Source organism: Saimiri boliviensis, chromosome 1 (genome assembly GCF_048565385.1).
Source record: "Saimiri boliviensis isolate mSaiBol1 chromosome 1, mSaiBol1.pri, whole genome shotgun sequence".
NCBI lineage: Eukaryota > Metazoa > Chordata > Mammalia > Primates > Cebidae > Saimiri > Saimiri boliviensis.
In genome coordinates this window covers 109,826,133-109,848,648 of record NC_133449.1, presented here as the reverse complement: position 1 = coordinate 109,848,648, position 22,516 = coordinate 109,826,133, and the positions used below count along the sequence as shown (strand labels likewise).

The 22,516-nt window shown below is 41.5% G+C and overlaps 1 protein-coding gene and 1 long non-coding RNA gene across 6 annotated transcripts in view; one reads left to right on the top strand and one right to left on the bottom strand.

Moving 5' to 3' along the window:
- Positions 1-21,308, bottom strand: part of CDH8 (cadherin 8) — a 391,036-nt gene extending 369,728 nt beyond the window's left edge. For 2 of the 5 annotated variants that reach the window (XM_074402130.1, XM_003936250.3), the window contains exons 1-2: positions 20,854-21,307; positions 4,320-4,769 (exon numbers count right to left, since the gene is read on the bottom strand). In XM_074402130.1, coding sequence (XP_074258231.1) covers positions 4,320-4,571 — 252 coding nt within the window. In that variant the 5' untranslated portion in view covers positions 4,572-4,769; positions 20,854-21,307. Of the gene's footprint in view, positions 1-4,319; positions 4,770-14,630; positions 14,710-20,853 lie in introns of all 5 variants that reach the window. The other 3 variants (XM_074402120.1, XM_074402125.1, XM_010346729.3) reach the window with 3 other exon arrangements.
- A 38-nt stretch (positions 21,309-21,346) lies between these two features.
- LOC141585057 (uncharacterized) lies at positions 21,347-22,236 on the top strand. The gene is made up of 2 exons (XR_012518324.1): positions 21,347-21,550; positions 21,994-22,236. It is a non-coding gene; the product is annotated as an uncharacterized LOC141585057 (long non-coding RNA).
- The last annotated feature ends 280 nt before the right edge of the window (positions 22,237-22,516 follow it).

Genomic DNA, 22,516 nt, shown 5'->3' with positions numbered 1-22,516 from the left:
ATGCGTTGCTGCTAGACCGAGTAACCCCCTACCAGCAACCAGTTCCTGCTTTTAACCTTTTTATGACTCTCTCTTTTTTTTTTTTTTTTGAGACGGAGTTTCGCTCTTGTTACCCAGGCTGGAGTGCAATGGCGCGATCTCGGCTCACTGCAACCTCCACCTCCTGGGTTCAGGCAATTCTCCTGCCTCAGCCTCCTGAGTAGCTGGGATTACAGGCACACGCCACCATGCCCAGCTAATTTTTTGTATTTTTAGTAGAGACGGGGTTTCACCTTGTTGACCAGGATGGTCTCGATCTCTCAACCTCGTGATCCACCCGTCTCGGCCTCCCAAAGTGCTGGGATTACAGGCTTGAGCCACCGCGCCCGGCCTGACTCTCTCTTTAAGAATAAGTTTTAACCTTTTCTTTACTTACCTGACTGCCTAATGGTTTAACTGTCGATATTTGCAAAGCAAATGCCACCATAAGGGATGGCTTTGATTCCTGACTCAGAGATTCCTGAATGGGGAAGTTGAGTTAAGTTGAGTTAGGAGTAGACAAAGGAGAATCCGGTTAAGAGATATTCTGATGAGCAAAACCAGAAAACCTTTTCACATCTCAGTTCTAAAACAAGATCAAACCGGAGATACCTGCAGCCAGGAGGAATAACGTCTGGATGCAAACAAGCTTTGTGATTACAGGAAATTCTGTTACTTTTTACAACCACTGATTGCATATCTGACTTCTCTATTGTATAGGCCATGTAAGGTATACATTTGCATTTCCTCTTACTATGACGGAGACCAAAGCCAAGAAAGTGTATTTATTCCTGGCATTTGAAAAATAAAATTTGCTGTTTAGGCACAGCCTATCAGCCCTCCAGATGCCTCGCTTTCTCTCTCTCTGTCTTTATTATTTTCTCAGGCGCACTCCCTCTTCTAGGTATTGGGACCCTCTTGCAGGTCGAGAGACCCCCGGGCAGACGTGCCTACCCGTCCCGGACGGTCCACGACACCTACCCCACTCCCCTGGGCCAGTGACTCTTCAAGACACATAGAAACATCATCTCCACACCATAAAACATGTACCAGTGAAGAGGCCCTTCTTTGGGTTCCCCAAGTCTTGTTGTTCACTTAGTGAGGTAATTGTTAATTTGTCTGCCACTCCAATTACAAACACATACACACACACATACAATTAAGAATGTAATTACAACTACAATTACTCTATAGCAGGTGCTATGCTTCTATTATTTTCTTTACTCTTACAAATTCTTATTTATCTTATTTGAACAATCATTGAAAAACTTCAGTAACCTCAGGGTTAACATCCAGAAAGTGGCCAAGCCTATATTCAAACCTTGAGACAGTACATCTCTAATGCTAAGGCTCTTTCTCAGCATCCAGCTGCCTACCAATATACTAAAAACAGATGATGGATGCTGTAAGGTTATATGTGAAGCACTGAAGAACCAATCACTCAAAAACTAGCTCTGCCCTTGAGCATGAACTCAGTCTGCTAGGTCAGAGGCCCCACCATGGTGACTCACAGGAGGGCCTTTCAAAGAGCAGGTGCACTTGTAAGTAACTAATGCTTCTCAGCCGGTTCCTAGGGAGAAGCTGGGAGGTGAAGTGGTTTAAAGAGTCGGATGCGGAAGAGTGTGCACAGAGATAAAACACTGTAAAGCACCGGTGGGCACCCCGACACGGATCATCCCCGCACTCAGCCTGACTCTTAATCTGAAGCAGTCACCTGAAATGTATTTTTGGCTATGCTACAAACCAACATCCTCCAAGGCTACACTGTCATAATTCAGTATCATTTTTCTTTAAAGAGAAATAGGTATGAGGGGAAATGTTTGCAGAAAAGTTTCCAGAAAATAAACTCTGATTTAACAATTGTTTGGGAATTGGTCATGGTAGGAAGCCGTGAAAAGGCTAGATAAAAACCATCACTAAGACTCAAAAGCATTTTGGCTATTTCAAAATCCTTGGGTTCACTGGCAACATTTCTGTCCTTCAGAGGAGCATGAAAGTCTCACGGATCACTAAGTCACAAGAAGATGCCGAATGCCTGGCCATTTACCTCTATCTTTATTACTTCATGTAAGGAATGGAGGTGAAATCAGTTATCGGATTCTGAGTCCAAAGCAACCCCGTGTTAATTACTTTTTCCTCCCAGATACAAATGAAATGTTCTCCTGTTCACTTGTTTTGATTTGTTCGTTTGTTTTGCAGGATTTCTTATTTACATTAGGCAAGACACAGAGTGACATACCTTCATAAAGAGGTAACTAAGAAGAGCAAGAAGGCTTCCATCATATAAATATGCATGTATTCACATAATTTCATATGGCATGAAAGTGTCTTGCCTTAGGGCTGATTAAAAGAGTTTTGAATATCCAGAAGGAGGCATTTAAAGACTTTACATTCTATACTCAATACCTCTTAAGTGTAAATTGCATTTATCCTCCAGTTAGCTGGTTATTAATATGTAATAAGGCATAGTGGGTGAAATAATGGGCAGTTGGAATTTCCGACAGGATTCAAACTCAGGTAGGTAATTTACCAGCTCTGTGATCTTGGTTTGGTTTATTAATCCATCTAAACTTCAGTTTTGCACCTACAGAAAAGATACAATAATGCTGGTAAAGAATCCCATATCCAAAATGCACAGGGCCAGATGTATTTTGGGATTCAAAACTTTTCATACTTTAGAAATATATTAAGGTCTATAAACTATACGGTAAGTAACACACTCAGCAGGGTCTGGGGCAGCACCCTGTAATCAACCACATTAACATTTTTGCAGCAAAATCTATGAATAGTCACAATTATGGGATGCATTATGACTATACATAGCCTCAAGTAGGTTCTGCTACCTGAGTTTGTATCAAGGATACAAAAAATATATATATATTTCTGAGATTTTTATATTTTGAGCTTATGACAAGGGGAGTACAGACTTGTTTCACACACATATATTTGTATGCATACATGCAAATAAACACACATCGGCATAGATTGAAGCAGGGGTTATTGAGAGAATAAAAAAGATTGGTGCCCACAAAGTGCTTTTATAATAGTGTTCAACACGTAATAAACACTCAGTATTGCCCAAAATGTAAGTTCCTGAAAGGCAGAGATCATTGTTTTGTTCATTGACATGCCTCCCATGCCTAACAGAGCGTCTGGCACATAGGAACGGCTCAATAAATATCCATGTAATGATTCGTGATATCGCCTCATGCAGGCTTTCTTCATCCAAGTAGAACCATATGAAATGAGAAACATAATCCTTGGGGAAGCTCAATTTGTTTTGCAAGACAATAGGGTAAAAGCAGAATGCAATCAGAAGTTCCCAGTGAAACACAAAGAGTTAACTCAAGTCCCGAAGACCAATATTTAATTCCCCTTCTACTTTTCTTTTAAATCACGGCATTTAGAAACTGAATAACATTGGCCTGATTCACTTCTGAAACTGACTTATCAAGAAAAGCAGTCATTGGCAGGCTCATAATTGCAATTATACCTACATGATGGTGTGCATCAAAATTAAAAGGAGCTTATGAACAGTTCTGAGGAATAAACATACATAGTCTCCAATAACCCACAGTGTGATTTTGGAAAAACAAGCAGCCCATGTCTACACAAAAAATTTGTCTAACCTGCCAACAACAACAACAAAAAATGTAAGTCCAGTCTAACACACACACACACACACACACACATGCACATACACACCCTCCACTAAATCAAAATTTTGAGTCTGTGCATTTGATTTTGTCTGACAGTGAATAGTTAGTTTCCTATTGCAAAGCTTTTCAAATAGTACAATGCACAGTTGAGCATCTACTCTAAGAACTTCCCTTTCTCCGTCTTAGGTTAATTATTGAAAAAAAAACAGATGATAAAACAAAAAAGATAAATATCTACCTGCAATTATACATATCTACATGGCCTTAAAACAAAATACACTCTTAGTAATTGAATTGGTAGGAATTCAGACTGAGAAAAGATGCCTATCTCTTCCAAGTACTGTAAACTAGAGAATGAGAAATGTGAATGAAAAAGAAAATGTTATTTCTGTATGCATTGTATAAGCAGTGCTATGTTTTATTGATAGCCAGGTGGAAAAGGTGGAAGGAGAAGCTTTCCCTAAGACCATTTAAAACTGCTACCTTGGGATTAATCGTATTCCTAACAGAACAACAGGTAAACTCACTCACCATCTGGCCTGAAGAATTTACAGCTGTGTGGCCACAACTAAAAAGTCTGGTATTAAACATCGTAAGACCACTAAGAGACCCTGAAATTGAGATCTTAAAAACAAAGCTTACCCGGCCAACAAGAATTGGTTCAGGTCCAGAAAACTCTTCCAGCACAAACATTTGATTCCAAACCCAGCCCCTTTTGGAGCGGTTCAAAATTCGCTGTTCTTCACCCAGACTGCTTAGTTCCAAAGGGGATCCACTCATTAGAACTTGAGACTGATTCATCGGAGCCATGTAAATGCAAGGGGGAAGAGTAATCCATAGTATTATTAATGGAGTCCAGAGATCCAAGAGCATTTCCGCTAGCCGTTCTGGCATGGTCCCACCAGTTAAGCAAATCACCACAAAAATGAGACAATTATTTTTCTTGTCTTCGGTCTGCAGCCATCGAATTCATCATGCAGTGCGGAGCATTTACTTACAGCTCTGCCACGTGTCTACAGCACGGGAAACAGGCATCATCTAAGTGGCTTTTCTAAGACCACAATCCATTGGCTTTTCTTTTCATTGAAATTCCTGCAAAAACAAGGAGGAAGAAAGATAAGGGTCTACTCAAACAGTTTGAAAACAAAATCACTGCTTTTCCAAAGCACCTAAAGTGAACAATAGTAGGCACTTCTCAAACTCTTGAGTTAAGAAAGTGGAGCTGGAGATTTAGGGTAAGTAAGCTAGTAAGAGCTTTTATTTTTAAGCTTTATTTGGCTTTTAGTTTTCATTCGCAGCTATGTGACCTATCAGAAACTGTTTCGCATAATAGAAGTTCTCTTTTTCCTCCTTTTCTCTCACATTTCCCTCTCTTCCTTCTTGATTTCCTTATCCTCTTTCCACCTCTTTCTCTTTCTTCCATTCTTTTTTGTTTTAACACTTCGGGGTGTATGCTAACACAGTCCACTTGTCAAACAGACTGTAGGTCTTTTACTTTTTCTTTCCTTTTTTATAACCTGTTTAAAGACACATTTTGGTTCCTTTTATGCTGAACTCTGTGAATTAAATAGCTTTGAATTAACAACATTAAAAAAAAATACAAATGAGAATGGGAGGGGAATTTACCCCCATTTTTACAATCTTAGTTTCCGGGATTCATCCGAAGGGATTACCCAGTTCTGGGTGCAGAATGCAATTCTCTGCCAGGAAGCTAATAATGAGTGAATAAAATTAGATTGCTCCCAGAGAAAAATTATGTAATGTCCAGCTTGTATGCGATAATCAGGACAGTATCAGGGTCCCCATTCAAAATGTACAGTTAAACAGGATATTTAAATTATAGAAAGCTTTTTTGGGAATAAAATACAGTTTTAAAAATGTAATGTTCAATTGAAGAGATTCAGAAAGACATGGACACAAAAAAATCCCCATTACCTGAGGTGTCAGATACATTTTTTGCTTACCTTCAGCATGGCAAATGTGTTTCTTTCCTCACCAAAGAAATATATATATATATATATATATATTTTAAAGAAATAACATTCACTGCAGATCCCAGAGAGAGGCTTTGCTGAATTAGACTAAATGGGAAAATAATTCCTCAGGACACCATCGGGGACAGTGTGGCTCAGGGAATTCATCATAGGAGAGGGAACCTTTCACCTCTAGGTCTCTGTTTCCATTCTGGCTCAGAATAAGAAAGCTAGAAAGTCGTCAGTATTAGCTGGGCTGGTGAGTGGCCTTAGTGAAGCCAGATGAAAGGGGCAGACCCAGATTGTACTGCAAATACAGGCAGAATCGGATCTAACAAGATGGCCAGTGGAATCACCCTGCTTGTCATTCTTCGCCTGGGCTCAGCTCAATCACTGAGACTCTATAATTCAAAAGGGCTCAACCCTGATGAGTACATAGAGGAGCCATGGCAAGCAGCAGTTGCTTTTGAAATGGAAGGAAAAAAAAAAAAAAAAAAAAAACGTTTTTCAATAGGGAGCCAACACAGAGAAAACGGAGTCCAGAACAACATCCTCTCCTTTCCCTGGAATTGCAGCAAATCTTCCCCTTAAAACAGTTTTCCCTTAAGGCTTTCTCTTATCCCAGTTTGTGAGCAGACTTTGGCAGGCTTCAAACTTAAACTAAACAAAATTCAAAAAGTCCCCATAAAGAAATCCCCAAATCTTCGTATCTTTCTGAATGGTAAAGCCATTTATTACTTTAACAGCATTTACAGCACACCCATGCTGTGCTCTTTCTAGACCTGAGGGAGAAGGTGGTGCTAAAGGAGTCTTGTGCATGCTGAGGACTGTCTGTTCTGGAAACAGATATACCTGACTTTGGATCCCAGCTCACCCTACTTGCTGTCTCTGTAATGATGGACAAGATATGCAAGTTTTCTGAGCTTCAGTCTTTTCTTCTGCAAAGTGGCACTAGTAGTCATTCCTACCTAATGGGACAGTTGTGTGGTTCGGAAATAAGACACATGTAAACCAGCCAGATGGTGGGAAATACTCAGTAAGCTGGAATTTGTATGGTTATCCTGGGCCAGATATGTGGTGATGACAGGATTCCTGCCATGGAGAGGCTTTGAGAAAAAACGAATGAGCAGAGTGAAGCTATGTGACCTCTGCAGTAAAAGTTGACAAGGTATGAGGGTGTCACAAAGGTGCTCAAAGGCCTTCCCTGCGGTGGAGGATGAGGATGTGGGGAGAGGCCATTTTGCACACATGGTGAGATCCATTCTAGTCATGGAAGCTCAGCCTAAACACTTCTCAGAGAAATGGGACTTGGACTTTCCAGTTCTCCCCTACTCCGTGATAGATCATACCTGAATGTGCAAAAGCCACGTATGCTCTTCTTCAAAGTCATATGTTTTGTTTGTTTCTTCATTTGTTTACTCAGGCTCAGAGTTATGGGCCCAAGTGATCCTCCTGCCTCAGCCTCCAGAGCAGCTGGGACTACAATCGTGTACCACCCCTTGCCTGGCTAATTTTATTATTACTATTATTTTTAGAAATGGAGGGGGTTGATCTTGAACTCTTCACCTCAAGCGATCTGACCACTCCAGCCTCCCAAACAGCTGGGATTACAGCATGAACCAAGGTACCTGGTTGGCCTGAGTTCTACAGCAGCAGAACAATAAGAACGTTGTGAGAGTGACCTCTCGTGTCAGCCTGCTTGGGGTTTGAATTCTAACTCGTACACTGATCATTTGTATACCAGGGGAGGGAAAGATAATTAATACCAATAACAGTGGAACAATGATAATAATACAGACGAGAAAAGTTTGTTTTGAGGACTAAAGAAGATACACTTGGTAAGTCAGTTTGGATAGGCTAGCACACACAGTTCTTTAAAATGTTGCCAAACACTCTGCAAGTATATTCTGACATCTGCTTTGTTGCTAATGACTCTGGGATAAGAAAACTTCATCTCAGTTTAAATTTGTAACAGATACTTTCATGGAAACCACCTAGCGGCACTGAGGATGGACTGTAGCATGTTGGGTGGGCTGTGGCAGGGACTGCAGTGCGTTCCCCCTACCTGAACTCACCAGAATATGTTTAAAAATGATAATAGACCCTGGGCCAATGTTATACAATGGCATAGCTTGACTACTCAGAATGAGTAGGTTAACTAAAAAGGGGCTATGTGTGTAGTCATAAATAGTATCCACTAACACAATGTCTTACTGCTAGATAAAGCTTATAATGCCTAGCCTTGTTGTATTCAAAACTGAGGCAGAGAATAATTGATTTACTAAAGGAATACCTGTAAGTAAAGAAAGAACCGCTATTTGAACCTGTGTAAGTTCAATATTCTTTCTGCACAAGACCCTTTCTCTCGTTATAGAAATATTTATTTATTTATTTATTTATTTATTTATTTATTTATTTAGTGAATTTATTTATTTATTTATTTTGTGAAACAAATTTCCCAGCAGTATCCTAGACTGTCTTGGGTTTCTTTCTACCACACTAGGATTTCTGTAACCTTTGTAAACTTTTTTTCTTCATTCTTCACAACACAATTACAATGAACATTAATTATTATGATAACTAATAGATTATGATAATATTAGTGTGGGGGGTAAGGCTTGCTATGTTCTAAGCACCTTGCTAAACCCTTTACATGCATAGCTCATATAATTCATTCAACACCACCACTTGGTAGATGCTATTATTATATTCATTTTCTTGATTATTTTATTTATTCTGTCAATTTGTTAAAACACCATTCCCTAACTCTTCTGGGTGTTTTTTTTTTTAAGGATTTAATAGTTAAATTTTATTTTATTAGATTTATTTATTTATTTATTTTTAGAAATATTATAGAAATATTTAATGATGATATACTGTTTGTCAGGTATTGGGGGAGAGAAGGGCAAATGGTTAGAACTCCTGTCTTCAGGAAGCAAAGAATCTGTTTCACGAATAAACAAATACATAATCAATTCACTGAAACGTAGTCTTGAAAGCTTTAAATGAAATATAGAGTGATGTGTAAGCCACTCATCTTGGCAGCATTAAAGAAGCCTTCCTAGATGGGATGTCATTTAAATGTTGAAACAGAATTAACCAACTGAGAAAGGAGTGTAAGTGAAAGAACATTTCGGCCAGCCAATGGATAGGAACAAGACCATCAACTAATCTAGAATCTCTAAATGAATCAGCATCTAAGGTAATTTTCAAATTATTATTTCCAGGATCACCCAGTCCACGGTCACTCCATCTTTTTCCTACCCATCAAATTCATAGCAATAGTGGTCTCTACAGAATACATGTCAAATAGGTAGCCCTTTCCTCTGCCAGTTCTTTGTGAAGACAAGAGCATGTCTGGTTTGGTTTCTCCAAAGGTCTAGCCATACCACAGAGAGGCAACTGACAGTTGCCTCTGAGTGCTATTCCCATGCAACTTCTCAATCTTCAGGGTTTTTTGTTTGTTTGTTTGTTTGTTTGTTTGTTTTTTAAGGGAGACATGACTTTATTAGAAAACTGAAAAACAACCGAGGTGATGGCTTGGTCTTCAGCAGATGCCTTGGTGGATGAGGCTGCTTTTGGCTGCACTGGCCTTCTCCTGCTCCTGCTGGCATGCAGGGTCCAACTCAAAACAGCACCATAGCCTCAGGGTCTCATTGGCTGCTGCGGATGCCACTGTGGCCCCATCTGGGCTCATGGTCAGACTCAGGACCGGCGATGTGTGACCCTTCAGTTCAGCCACCTTGGCCATGGTTGGGTACTTCCAAATAACCAGCTGGTTCTGTGAAGAGTCATGGACTGAGATGAGCTCCATGTAGTGGGGAGACCAGAGGATGCAGCACACCTGGGAATGGGCATCCACAGCATTCAGACAGGCCCCAGAGCACGCATTCCAGATGTGAATGTGTCGATCACTGGTGCCTCCTCCTCCTATTGCCAGGACATTGGACTGCCAGGGACATCATGCTACAGCCTTGACAACCCTTGATGCTGTGTGACTGTTTGCAGAGGAACCCAGCCACCCTCTCCAGGAGCACTAGGCCACACATTGACCAAGTTATCCTTGCCACCACCGGCCAAATGTCATCCATCTGGGGCCCAGCGCCGCCCACACGCTTCCTGGCTGTGGTCACTCAGTGTGGCCACATGGTGTTCTGCTACCTGAACATCACGGTGGTGGATGTGGCCGGAACATGAACCACTGGAAGGGATATAGCTGCTCCAACTAAGAGATGGCCAATACCCAAGACCTGGGGAGAAATTAGCCCAACTCAGGGGAATCCCTTCATCCACATAGGTCATTCCCATCACATCACCTGTAGGAAGCTTCTAGAGACTGAAAAACTTACATGCCATCTCTAAGATTTTGCCAAATTGTTAAATCATCTGTATTATTACTTTTAATTTTATTGAAACAGGCTCCAGTTTTGAAATATTTATTTTAAATGGAAAGCTAATATTACTTGCCATAATGGAATATAACTTTAAAATTACAAGGTTAATAGCAAACACTTAGAAAATACCCAGATAATATTAAATCATAAAGAAGAACTACACATACAGATACACATATAGATTCATACCTACTCTTCGATATAAGTTTATAATATTATGATTACTTTGTTATCATCATTCTCTCTGTAGATATAACCAAATTAAAGTACAGAGAGATTAGTATTTTAAGTGATGTTTTATTTTTACTAAACTAGACACTGTTAAAAATCTGAGGTCATCTCACTATTTGCTAAAAAGAAAGACTAGTGATAGTTAGAGGCAGGCCGGTTAATATTTAATAAGTGGCTCTTTGAAAGAGAAAATTCTGATTTGCTATGTTTTCTCATTTCCATGGTATAAATACTCCCACCATGACCAATTTTAAGCTTCCAATTGACCATTAACCAGCTTTGAAAATTCCTGAAAATTGAACCATCTGCTCTGTTAAAACCCAGTAAAAAGCCAATGCTAGCACACCTGTAGTGGGGTGCTTCTCAAATATTGATAGGTATCCAAATTACCTGGAAATCTTGTTTAAATGCAGATTATAATTCACTTAGGCTAGTACAGGCCTTGAGAGTCTGCAGTTCCTATAACTTCCCACAGTGCTGATGCTGCTTACTGATTTGAAAACCATTCTTTGCAAAGCAAGTAGTTTTTTTTTTTTTTTTTGTTTGTTTTTTTTAATGAGACAGAGTTTCGCTCTTGTTACCCAGGCTGGAGTGCAATGGCGCGATCTCGGTTCACCGCAACCTCCGCCTCCTGGGTTCAGGCAATTCTGCCTCAGCCTCCTGAGTAGCTGGGATTACAGGCACGTGCCACCATGCCCAGCTAATTTTTTGTATTTTTAGTAGAGACGGGGTTTCACCATGTTGACCAGGATGGTCTCGATCTCTCGACCTCGTGATCCACCCGCCTCGGCCTCCCAAAGTGCTGGGATTACAGGCTTGAGCCACCGCGCCCGGCTCAAGTAGTTCTAAAGAAGATCAGCTCCCAGCTCAGACCTCCTCGAGATGACCAAAGGACTCAATGGTGCGGTGAAAGAGTCACTTCCTCCCTCATGTCATTTAATGTCATGCCATGAACTACTTATCACCACTGTGCAATGGACTGAACACATAGATTTGGGGAAACCCTGAACTAGGGTGTATGACTGTACGGAATTTTATACAATGTCACAATACTTTCCTCTCCCCTCATATCTATTTTATGCCAGGCACTGGGAAAATTGATGAGCTCACTGTTGTGTTGACATGCACATGCATGCTATCAGGGAGTGTTGCGACTTGGTCTTCAAGGTGATCCTACCAATTTGAGAGAAATGGGACTCTGCTGTGACATTTAGAACCACACCATTTGTATACTTGTACTTCTGCCATGGGCAGACTAACACTGTCCTCTTAGAACATCAGAGAATGGCTTTGTAGAAACTTTTGAGATGCAACTGAATCTTATGTCAATGTTATCAGCATTAATAAATATTGTGAATAGTAGCTGCATATACGAACTGCTTAACTTTGTGCAAGGAAGAAGAAATTGAGCAAGGTTGTGAAGCTGGGGTTTAAAAAAATCAATTTATTTTTACATTTTTCAACCACAGTATGTATGTCTGACCAAGCAATCCACTTTATTATAATGCTGTTGCACTGATTTATATCCAGATAGTGAGATAAAGAGATTTTACAGTCTCTCTGGAATTCTTAAATATAAGAAAGTCTTTAGAATTCCCCCATATGAAGATATCTTTTCCTGGGTAAAATACTTACAATCTGACTTTTCATTCATACTTACATTTCAGAGATAGTTCTAATTACAGCCTGGATTTCACTCTGCTGATTCCAACATTATTTTAAGGTGAACTAAGTCAATTCTCAGATATAAGTCATTATGTAAAAACATATTACACCATCCATTTTATAAATAACGTGGATTAAAGTTCAAAATGATGAGCAACACACTGATAGGTGAGGTCTAAAACAAAAACATCCTTTTATAGACACTTCAGGATTCAATCCAGCAGATGATTGTGGTTGACAGGAAACTACGCTTTTATTATCCACTAGGCTTAGCGGCCACAATATTTCATGAAAGCAAAAATGACACAGAGAACCAGTGAGTTTCTATTAAAAATGTTTCTGACCTTGTATTTAGAGCCATTAGCAGCCTGCTTCAAAACAGGTAAATGCACATTGAATTCAAAGTCGTATTTCAGGAAAGCAGGGGATGGTGATTCAGTATGTGACCCAGAGCAATTCACGCCAAGCCTTGGCTGACTGGGGCTGAGCAGGCAGAATAAGCCTTTGGATTTTAGAGAGGATATACAGTTGCATGTGTTCAAGTATAAACAACACACGAAGATAACCTTTCTAGAGCCTTCAGGATTCTCTAACCAGATTCCCTTAGCAGAAACATATTCTGAAATTGTTTATGTACACACACACACACACACACACACTCACAAACACACATACACACACATATTATTTTGTATATCCTTCACTCTGCCACAACCCTTCTGGCCATCCTTCTTTGGTATCAGACTACAAATTTATCCAGATGTCAATCTGTGCAAAAGCATATTGTTTGCTTGTTTTATCATCCATAATACCTGTCAAATCCACCTTTTTTTTTTTTTTTGAGACAGAGTTTCACTCTTGTTGCCTAGGCTGTAGTGCAATGGCGTGATCTCGGCTCACTGCAACCTTTGCCTCCCAGGTTCAAGCCATTCTCCTGCCTCAGCCTCCCACAGAGCTGGGATTATAGGTGCCCACCACAATTCCCGGCTATTTTTTTTTTGTATTTTTAGTAGAAACAGGTTTCACCATGTTGGCCAGGCCAGTCTCGAACTCCAGACCTCAGGCAACTCACCCATTCTGGCCTCTCAAAGTGCTGGGATTACAGGCATGAGCCATTGCGCCTGACCTCAAATCCACTTTTTGCTTTGTTGTTGTTACACTACTCTTCTCTACATGAAGTTTTTGTTTTCTTTAAGTTCTATAATTTATGGTTTCCTTTGCAAAAATCAGTATATAAATGCTTCTCCTCCTCCTTTCCCAAGATGGAGTCAGAAGTTTGTTCTTCACATAGAAATTTTTCTGTTATAGAAATTTTGAACAGGGTGACTAAGCCAGTGACAAAGAGAGTAAAGTCAAAATAAAATCTCTTTTCTAGTGTTATAGAACCAAATCTTTTTTTAGAAAACTTTCTTGGAATCATCAGTTTAGTTAAGATATTAAGAATAATGTTCTTCTGTTGGGCTTTTTAAAGGCATACCAGTGTTGAGATCATCCTAAAAAGATGAGTGCCAATCCCATAACTCCCTTGCCAATTATGGACACAGTGGTTCCAGAAAGTCAATTCTCAAGTCTAATTTAAATCCCTCCTTCTTTGTTTAAAAGTTACATCTTTTGCAGTCTTTAAATCATATGTTCAAAATTGAATACCCAAAGACCTACTGAGTGACAACCTTTTTTGCAGGTCCTTCAAATCACAGAAATTAATCAGAATAAATCTTATTCTTATCAACCTTACAATACAGCCAAGCTGTGGAAAGTCCCATGAGAGAGTTGTTTAGAGCATTAACTCTAGAGTCAGATAGAAGTAGTTTGAATCACGGCTCTATTGCTCATGAAATAAGTGACCTGGGAACATTTATCTTATTTACGGCAGGTGAAGAAACTGATGCTCTGTGTTTAATACTACCAACTTTGAAAGACTGAGGAAAAAATAAATAAGGTATTTTAAACTCTTTGCCAATGTAGCAATTATAGTAACTATTTATGGAAGGTTTCAAGTGCGTAACAAAAAATAATTACTGATTTTTAAAAACTATTTTATTGCAATCTTGTGCTGCATATGTACATCAGTGGGGCAAATTCCAATATTCTACATAGACAGGTAATAAGTTAAATAACTTTTTTCAACTCTTGATTTATAAAACAAAAATAGCACGAGCCAGGATGGGTATAAATAAAATAGAATTTTACAAATAGCTTTCCCTCCCCACAACTAACATGCAATTTAAGCAATGCCTGCAAATGTTTTACGAAGCCTCAAAAGGGCTGCAGTTTTACTGTCCAGAACCTACCACATATTTCCTTCCCATAGAAGACATAACATTGTTCACCACTATTTTCTGCTGAGAGGGCAGAGTACAAGCACTACCTATTCATGAGCGAACTATTCTTTCCAATCAAACTGTAGCCACTCATTTAAAAACATTGCCTGGTACATCTCTTTTACAAGATAAATTCCATCACTTCATAATCATCTACATTCTTGTGAGGACAGTACAAGTGGAAAGTCTATACTAATTCCAAGATGAAAAGGTGATAGCTATATATTACTTAAAGGGAGCTCAGAGAAGATAATGCTAATCAGAGATTGCAACAAACTTTTTCTATTTATTTCAAGAAACTTTAGCACTACTGATGATAGAAATTAGATTTCTCACTTAAGAAATGTGGAAATGGTTAAAATCACTTACATCATACAATGGGGGCTTCAGAGTCTGTTATACTGAAATTGAAATGCAGCCAACAAGCCCAGTATAAGTCATCCAGATTCTGTCAATTAGAGTACACTGTGTTAGTAACCATGCTAACAAGTGGATCTTACCATCACTCTTTCATGTTTCTAAAACTTTATAGATTAATAACCACTCACTGACACTTAACATGAACTACAGACACAGGTGATGGATGAGTAGACACTCAGATAGATAGGAAGGAATTATTTGACAAAATACTATTGAGCTATGACCCGAATGTATACTTTATAAAAATCAAGGGAGTTGCTTATGCAGATTCAAAAACACATACACAATCTTCAGCTACTATAGTTTAGCGACACTCAAAGGCAAGAGAAGATGTGTGTTTTACCACTCTGATCAAAATAAGTATGAATTAATTGTTTTCTTTTAAATTTTTCTGAGCATCTCCATGTTGAAGATGAGAATAGGTAGACACAAATTTAAATTCTGTTTGTAAAGCTCAAACAGCAATAGACTAATAAAGAAGGAAATGTGCCTTTGTACTTTTTAAATCAAACTTTGGAGACAAGTCTTCTTACATAAAAAGGAAATAATTCCCTTGTGATATTTATATCACTCCTCCATCTACTTATTTTATATAATTTGTGTCACATCTAGAATCAAGTAATCATATTTTATTCATTAATCTATCTAGAGAGAAAAAAGACATGGAAAATATTGTTCTGACTGCAAATAAAACATAAATATACTATAATATTTTCACTTGATGTACATAAAAAAGATTAAGAGGATTCCATTTAAAATTCCTTTGTAATACATTCAATATGCCTAAAATATCAATAAACACATCCACAAAAGTACCTTATCATGGCATACTATTTTTCTCTGTGTGTACATGTGAGGGCCAGGTATCCTGTTGATTAATACAGAAGAGTATGAAATTGACTTTGAAAACACCCAGAGTTGCAACTCACATGAGGGTAAGGTGAACTGTTCAATTCAAATACAAAAATATACTAAAGAAAAAGAAGGGAGGGCAGGAGGGAGAGGGAAAGTCAATCAATCCTCAGTTATTTTTTATACATTCTCAGCAATGTACAGACATCGAATCACCCATGCAGCAACTCCACAATTAGTGCATTTTTTTCCAATAAAATATAATGTTGCATCACATAACAGTTTAATAGCATTCTTTGATGCAAGTCTAGTCTTGGAGGCATTCTACTTTTACAAAGCTGAATTATGTCATATTTTATATTCCCATATCATTTAAAATATGATTGTGAGAGGGGTAAAAATATGCTTTGTGGAACATGAGTAAAATTGATTCTAAAAATGAGAAAAGTTGTGGCTAAAAATAGACTTAGGAGGACTTATGAAATTTCTGTAGAGAAAATTGTGGTAGCCAAGTCACAAATTGAACTTTGGATATGATTGCATATCTTCTTTTTAATGAAAATATCCTAGTATAGGGTGCAGGGCACAGTCTTCGCTAATTTGTTATTGCATTGAATAAATGTTTACTGAGCATTAACTTGGTGCTTAGCCCTGAACCATCTATCATTCTAGCATTTGCAATTGTCTTTGGCAGTGGGGGCAGAGAAGGAAAAGTGTCTGAAGGTTTCAAATATAAATGTTATTCATTCATGATACTTTCCAAAGGGATACAGAAAATCACATCTATATTTCTCTGCCCACTAAGAGAAGTTAAAATAAACACACAGACACACACACACACACACACACACACACACACACACAACATCTAAGCAAGGGGATGGATATTGTTTATGATAGGGAATACTGCATGACGTTTAAAACTCAGGAAATAAAGCTTAAAACTTGATAAGAAAAAAAAAACACAACAGTATTGGCTCCGGTGCTTTGCCATGAAGAAGCAACAGAGATTTACTTAGCAGCAACATATGGTAGAAAGAGCTAAATGGCATCCGTTGAACTTATTTCTTTTCTGACCTTTTGAAGTTGCCAGGTTCAACTAATTTTCTCTTCACGGTTACATCTAAAGCAGGTTCCAGAGACAGGAACCAACAGTTCAGCAGAAACAGATTAGCATCACAACTTTCCATAAGAATGAAATGAGAAAGCACTAATAGCCCTTTGGTTAATTAAGCCCTGTTAAATTGGATGATGGCCTTTGTCCATCAAAAAAAATTGTTCTATTTCATAAATGTACATGTATTGGATGCTGGAGGGAAATTCTCAGCACCACAGATAACGTTTTTTTGAAAGACTGATCAATATACAAATCAGAGTAGCTAGAAAGGCAAATCAAATAATCTAAGGCAGGTGAAACGGCAAAGGGAACATAATAAAAATCTCAGACTTGAACCAATAAATGAGTAAGTTATCTGGGCACATTTTCAAGAAGCATACTGTGTGTGTTTGTGTGTGTGTGTGTGTGTGCGCGCGCGCATGTGTGTGTGTGTTATGTGCATGTGTGTGTGTGTACATAATACAGAGCAACAAGAATTAGTATTGGTTTATCTACCCACCCCATGAGAGAGATGTAAAACATATCAAAGTTTGGAGATTTTTTCTAAATTAAAAAGCAAAGTTAGACCATTTCCTCTGTGAATGCCAATAGCGCTGAAAACAAAAAGAAGACTGTCTCCACCAGCTGCACTGAATAACTTTGTAACAAATATAAATGACTGAAACCAGTATCAGCAGCACCACTGAGCAGAATATTTTCAAAAAGAAGTCTTCAGACCTTAAATTGCACCTATAATAGAAAGGCTTCTCCAATTATGCTTTTTACCAGACACAAAAGTTTGCTGATGAACCAGAAAAGCGTGGCTGGAAATATAAATCGAATGTCACTTTACCCATTGAAAGCCTTTGGTTTTGCATGGGAAATCTGCTCAAATTGGAATGTTGATAAAGCCGTGAGGTGTGCCACCTTGAGCAAAAAAATAACAGAGATTGTCTTCTTTTTTTTAAAAAAAAAGCATTAATTCACTTACATTGATAAGGTTTTCTGAACAGTTGTTGAAGTGTGGATTTGAACTTTTCAATATGTGCCTGTTCTTTTTCCCCACCAATAAACAATGAAAGGATCTTGGAAAGCAAAGCCCAGAGGTACGATTTCTTGAATAGAATCATTATATTCTCATTCTTTGGAGTTTCTTTGCTTTGTTCCAACAATCTGTTCCTCCTGCCTAACAAGGAGTATCAGACCTTTGAGTACATTCACATCAGTCTTTACAAATGCCTTCTCAAGTGGTCTCCTCCATCCGGCTGAGCATGTTTCATGGGCTGTTTGTTTGTTTTGTTTAACATCCATCATGCTGCCATTGGCTACTTAGATTGTATTCAGTGCTAATTGAGGGGTTGCTATAAATGAATACTGTGTTGACCACAGTTCTACATAATACCCAAATAAAGTTGTTTTCCAGGGTAAGGGATTCCTTCCCTTCAGAGTTGGTATATGTACAGCAGGCAAATGGAACTGGTATTCCAGTGAGAGCTGCTATAAAATTGTCTGTTCTTTAGCTAAATTCATACAGCTTCAAGAATTCAAGAAATGCATCCTACACACCAGAAATGCAGCCAAGAAATGTTAGTCTTGAGTGCAGAGATTTACCCATGTTGAGGGCTTTAAGAGACTGTAAATCATAAAGGAGAAGCATTGATTTCTAATAGTAATAATAATTAGTAATGTAAGATCCAACTTGCAGGGGGAATAGATTAAAAAGTTTGAATGACAACATTACAGCAAAAATTTCAGAGCACACTAGCCAGTGCCTCTAAAACATTTGGCCATTTGTGATGGTCAGGGGATAACTTGACATTCACTTGCGGGGTGTGGGGATCAGATTGAGAAAGGCAAATGGCCACTGAAAGGCTCTGAATGAAGCAGTCCCCAGAGTTGCTAGGAAGACTCCCCTCCTTATTTTCAAAAGGGATTTTCCTCAACTCCTCACCCTCTTCAGAGTCCAGGGGGAAAAAAATCAAAGGTGATTTAAAATACTACGACTGCTCCAGCATGAAATGACTATGTAACAGCGAGCTCCAAATCTGCTAAAGCAGAATTACAGAATATTGCTATCAGAATTGTTATTTAATAAGGGGGATGACTCTAGAATTTATTCCAGCCACAGAGCTGGGGAAGTAGAAAAACATGTCTGGACATGATGATTAGGGAGAACTCCCTTTAAGGGAGTGGGGGGTGGGAAATGTAACCCTAAGAGAACATCCTTCAAAGGTATCACTTGTCTCGGTAGAAGAACCCCAGTCCTAGCCCCCACCTCATGCTTTTCTCTCTCAAATACACACAGACAGACAGACAGACACACACACACACACACACGCACACACACATACACACACGCGCGCGAAGAAATCCCTGCCAACACTGGACACAGCTGATGCGAAGCAATATCTTGGCAGGGATTTTAGTGGTATTTAGCATGAACGACAGGGCTCACTTTGCATGCAGTGAGTGAGCTGCAGCAGGGAGGCTGAATGGATGGAAAATCCCACTTTCGAATCTTACATAAACATCTTTCCCACATATAGTTTTCCAGTTGAAAAGCTCCTATAATGAAGCCGGAGGTGACAGCCCAGGGAGGGTTTCTAACCATTGCGATGGCTGTCAGGAGTGTTGTAAAGACGACAGGCGCTTCCAAAGGGCCCTGCCAACCCCCATCCCTCCGATCTGCTTCGCGTTAGTGCCGGATGCGAGAGGACAGTACCCTCGCATACCTTCCGTAGCGTCCCCTCGTTCCCATTGTCAGCCCCCAAATACCGTGACTTAGGGTGAAAGAAAGCAGCTGATCTGATTAGCAGCTCGGGCGCGCTAAGGGATTGTCGGATCATGCCTCCTAAGGAGGAAACTCTTGTGGAATCTTCAGGAAAGGGTGGTAAAGTTGAAAGGACCTTTTCTCCCTCCCGCTGTCTTGGTGATAAGCTCTATCGCTTAATTGGAGCTGAAGTGAGCAGCTGCCGGCCTGATTTTCCATTACAGACTAATGTTGTGCGTTTGCAACAATAAACAATTAATGTTGTTTGATTTTTTACATTTAGCAACCCAAGCAAACAGCTGCCATCTCAGTTCGTGGAGGCAAACGGCTAGTCCTTGACAAGCCGCCGGCTCCGTGCCTGCAGGGGAAAGGTCAACCGCAAGGAAACTTTGAGGATTCCGCCAGATTGGGGTGGGGGAGGCTCTGGTGTCGGGGAGGAAGAAGCGGAGGAAATTGTGGATACCTGTTGGCATCAGCGTTGGCGGCGATACGTTTTTACTGTTTTCCAGCCTTGGCTGGAGCCTGGGAGAACGGGAGTAGGTCCCTTATGAACCTGTTACGTACTGGCAGAACCCAGGCAAGAGCCATTTTCCCTCAGGTCCTGCGAGGGGCGTGACCAGCCCCCCAGGGGTTCTCGGATGAGAAGCCGCCAGACCACAGAAAGCTCAGCTCTAGGCTCAGCGGTCCCTAGGATAGGGGCTACGGAGTCCTCGACTCAGGGGGGCCTCCATGCGTGAAATCTCTCGAGCTTGGGGAAGACACTGCATGGGGGTCCTGCAGGGGTTCTGGGCAGCGTCTTGGCGAAGGCAGAGCCGCGGGGCGGCTCCGGAGCCCGGCAAGTTTGCAGCGGGCACCGCGCGTCGCAGAGCTGAAGCTGCCACTTGTGGGAAAGCCTCGCGCTGGGGCTTTCGCAGTTGAGTCTTGGCCCGCAGCCCTTCTGCGGGGGTCGCCCTCCCTTGCCTGGGAGAAGAGGCGGTGCAGAAAGCCAGAGATAGGGCACTCGGGCTCCCTCGCCCCCTTTTTTCTCTGGCTTGCATCCTCCGCACAGCGGGCGGCGGGTGCTTCCCTTTCACCGCACGGACCCCGCAGTGAAGGCGCGCGGCTACAGCCGCGCCTGCCCGCGTTGGGAGGAGGCGAAATAGCCGAGTATCTGCAGGGAAGGAAACCGGCAGGAAAACTGGAGGGGCACAGCCTGGAGCTTGCTACTCTCCAGGATCTGTTATCAGAGCAGTTTGCAAAAACAGTCAGGCAAAACCCTGAGGCGTACGTATCACCCACGGACATCGCTAAAGACGCAGTTTAGCCCTGAGCCGGTGCTAGGAACCAGCATCCACCATCTGAGAGGCAGGAGGCGCGCTAGGTGTCCGAAGGGGCATGGGAATTCCTAAAAGAAACGGTCCCTTCTGGATCGTCGGGACAGAGAGAAAAACGGGGTGGGTTGGCGGAACACTTACTCTTGCGGGGCTTTGCGCTGGCGAATGTCAAGCCTTCTGGTTCACAAATGGCTGGAGGGGCTCGGGGTCAGCTCCCGAGGGCAGCAAGCGCCGACCGGTTCCTGCGCGCTGGGCAGGCGCCTCCGGATTCCGTTCATGCCTCTCGGAGCTGCAGGGCTTGGTGCTGAGACGCGGGGCAGGCGCGCTGGGCTCTGGGTGTCCGCAGCCCAAAGTGCAGCTGGTGGCTTGATGCTACCATCTATGCACAAACCGGCGGCGGCGGCGGAGCTTGGAGAAGGCAGGGAGATTCCAAATAAATCCACTAATTCTGGGCTGAGCGCTCCGGCGTGCGAGCCCGCCTGCCTGCCAAATGTAACTGTGAAGTGATGTGGAAAAGTGAGCCGGGTGCCTCCCCTGACGGATCTCATTGGGCAGAGCGCAGAGGCAGGTCTACCACTTGGAAATTCATGCAAGCAATCCCCCTCCCCGCCCCCTCCCCGCCTTCCCCCTTCACTCTCACGCGCTGGCTCGCTCGTTCTCTTTCCCCCTACCCAAGTGGGCGCACAACTTTTCGCTCCTCGCTCCCGAGCACGCCCCGCGCGTCTCCGCCGCCAGAGCCACGGGGTGAAGATGCGCCGTTCCTCGCTGTGCGCGCAGCCGTTAGAGGGCCGAGCTCCGGGATAAGGGGGCTGGCAGACGATAACAGCATGCGGAGGAGGTACCCGCGAGCTTTCTCTCTAGAGGTCTCACCTGAGTCCTGAGTCTGGCGTTATCTTGAAAAGCGTCTCAGTGACCCGCAGCTATTTTCCGTGGGAGAAAGTGGACGCGACAGGGCAAAGGGTTGCGCGTGGGCAGCTTACCTGCTCTTTATTCCAGGGGCCTCTTGCGTGCAGAATAGGGTGATTGTGAGACCCCTGCCTGCAACTCAGACGCTACTGTTTAAATAAAGGCTGTATGTCGCGGTCCTGTGATGGAGCGCATTTCTGCTGTCCCCGTGTTCCTTTGGGAAAATGGGATGAGGGACAGCAGAGGGGCAGCCAGGAGGGGCATGCAGTAATTGGTTGTGGGGAGGGGGGCAGGCAAAGCAGAACTTGCTTGGGAAATAAGGGGAGGAATTACTAGGTCTTCTCAATGTGTCCTGCTCTCCTCGTATCCTCTCAGGTACCATCCTTTGCAGCTCTCCTGCCTCCAGCAAGAGCTGCCCTGTCTGTGGCCACTTCAAGTCTTCTGATGGGCTGCGCTCAGATCTTGAGAAATGGCCACCCTGGGGTAAAGCCAGTGCAGGAAGAAGGGATCCTGAATCAGAAGGTCGAGATTTCTTTTCTTTTCAACACTGGGGTTAACATGTAGACAATGCCACTGTGATCATTTTTAATAAAATTAGCTAAATATAAGACAAATTAATTCTTACCTGGTTTTGTTTTTGTTTGTTTTTTTAACCCTCCCCTCCAGGGGAGATCCCGCTTTAGTCCCTTCCCTGTGTGCTCTAAACGTGAGCCCTGAGGGTCGATTTTATCATCTGGGGACAGAACTAGAACAGAAGGGGGAAAGGGTGCAGGGGACCGGTCGTACGGTCTGTAGAGCTTGTACTGTCTGACTCAGATTAATGAGAAAGAGTGAACAGAATGAGAAAATAGGCACAATATGCTTATGATATTTATGCAAATTTGACTTTTGTGTGTGT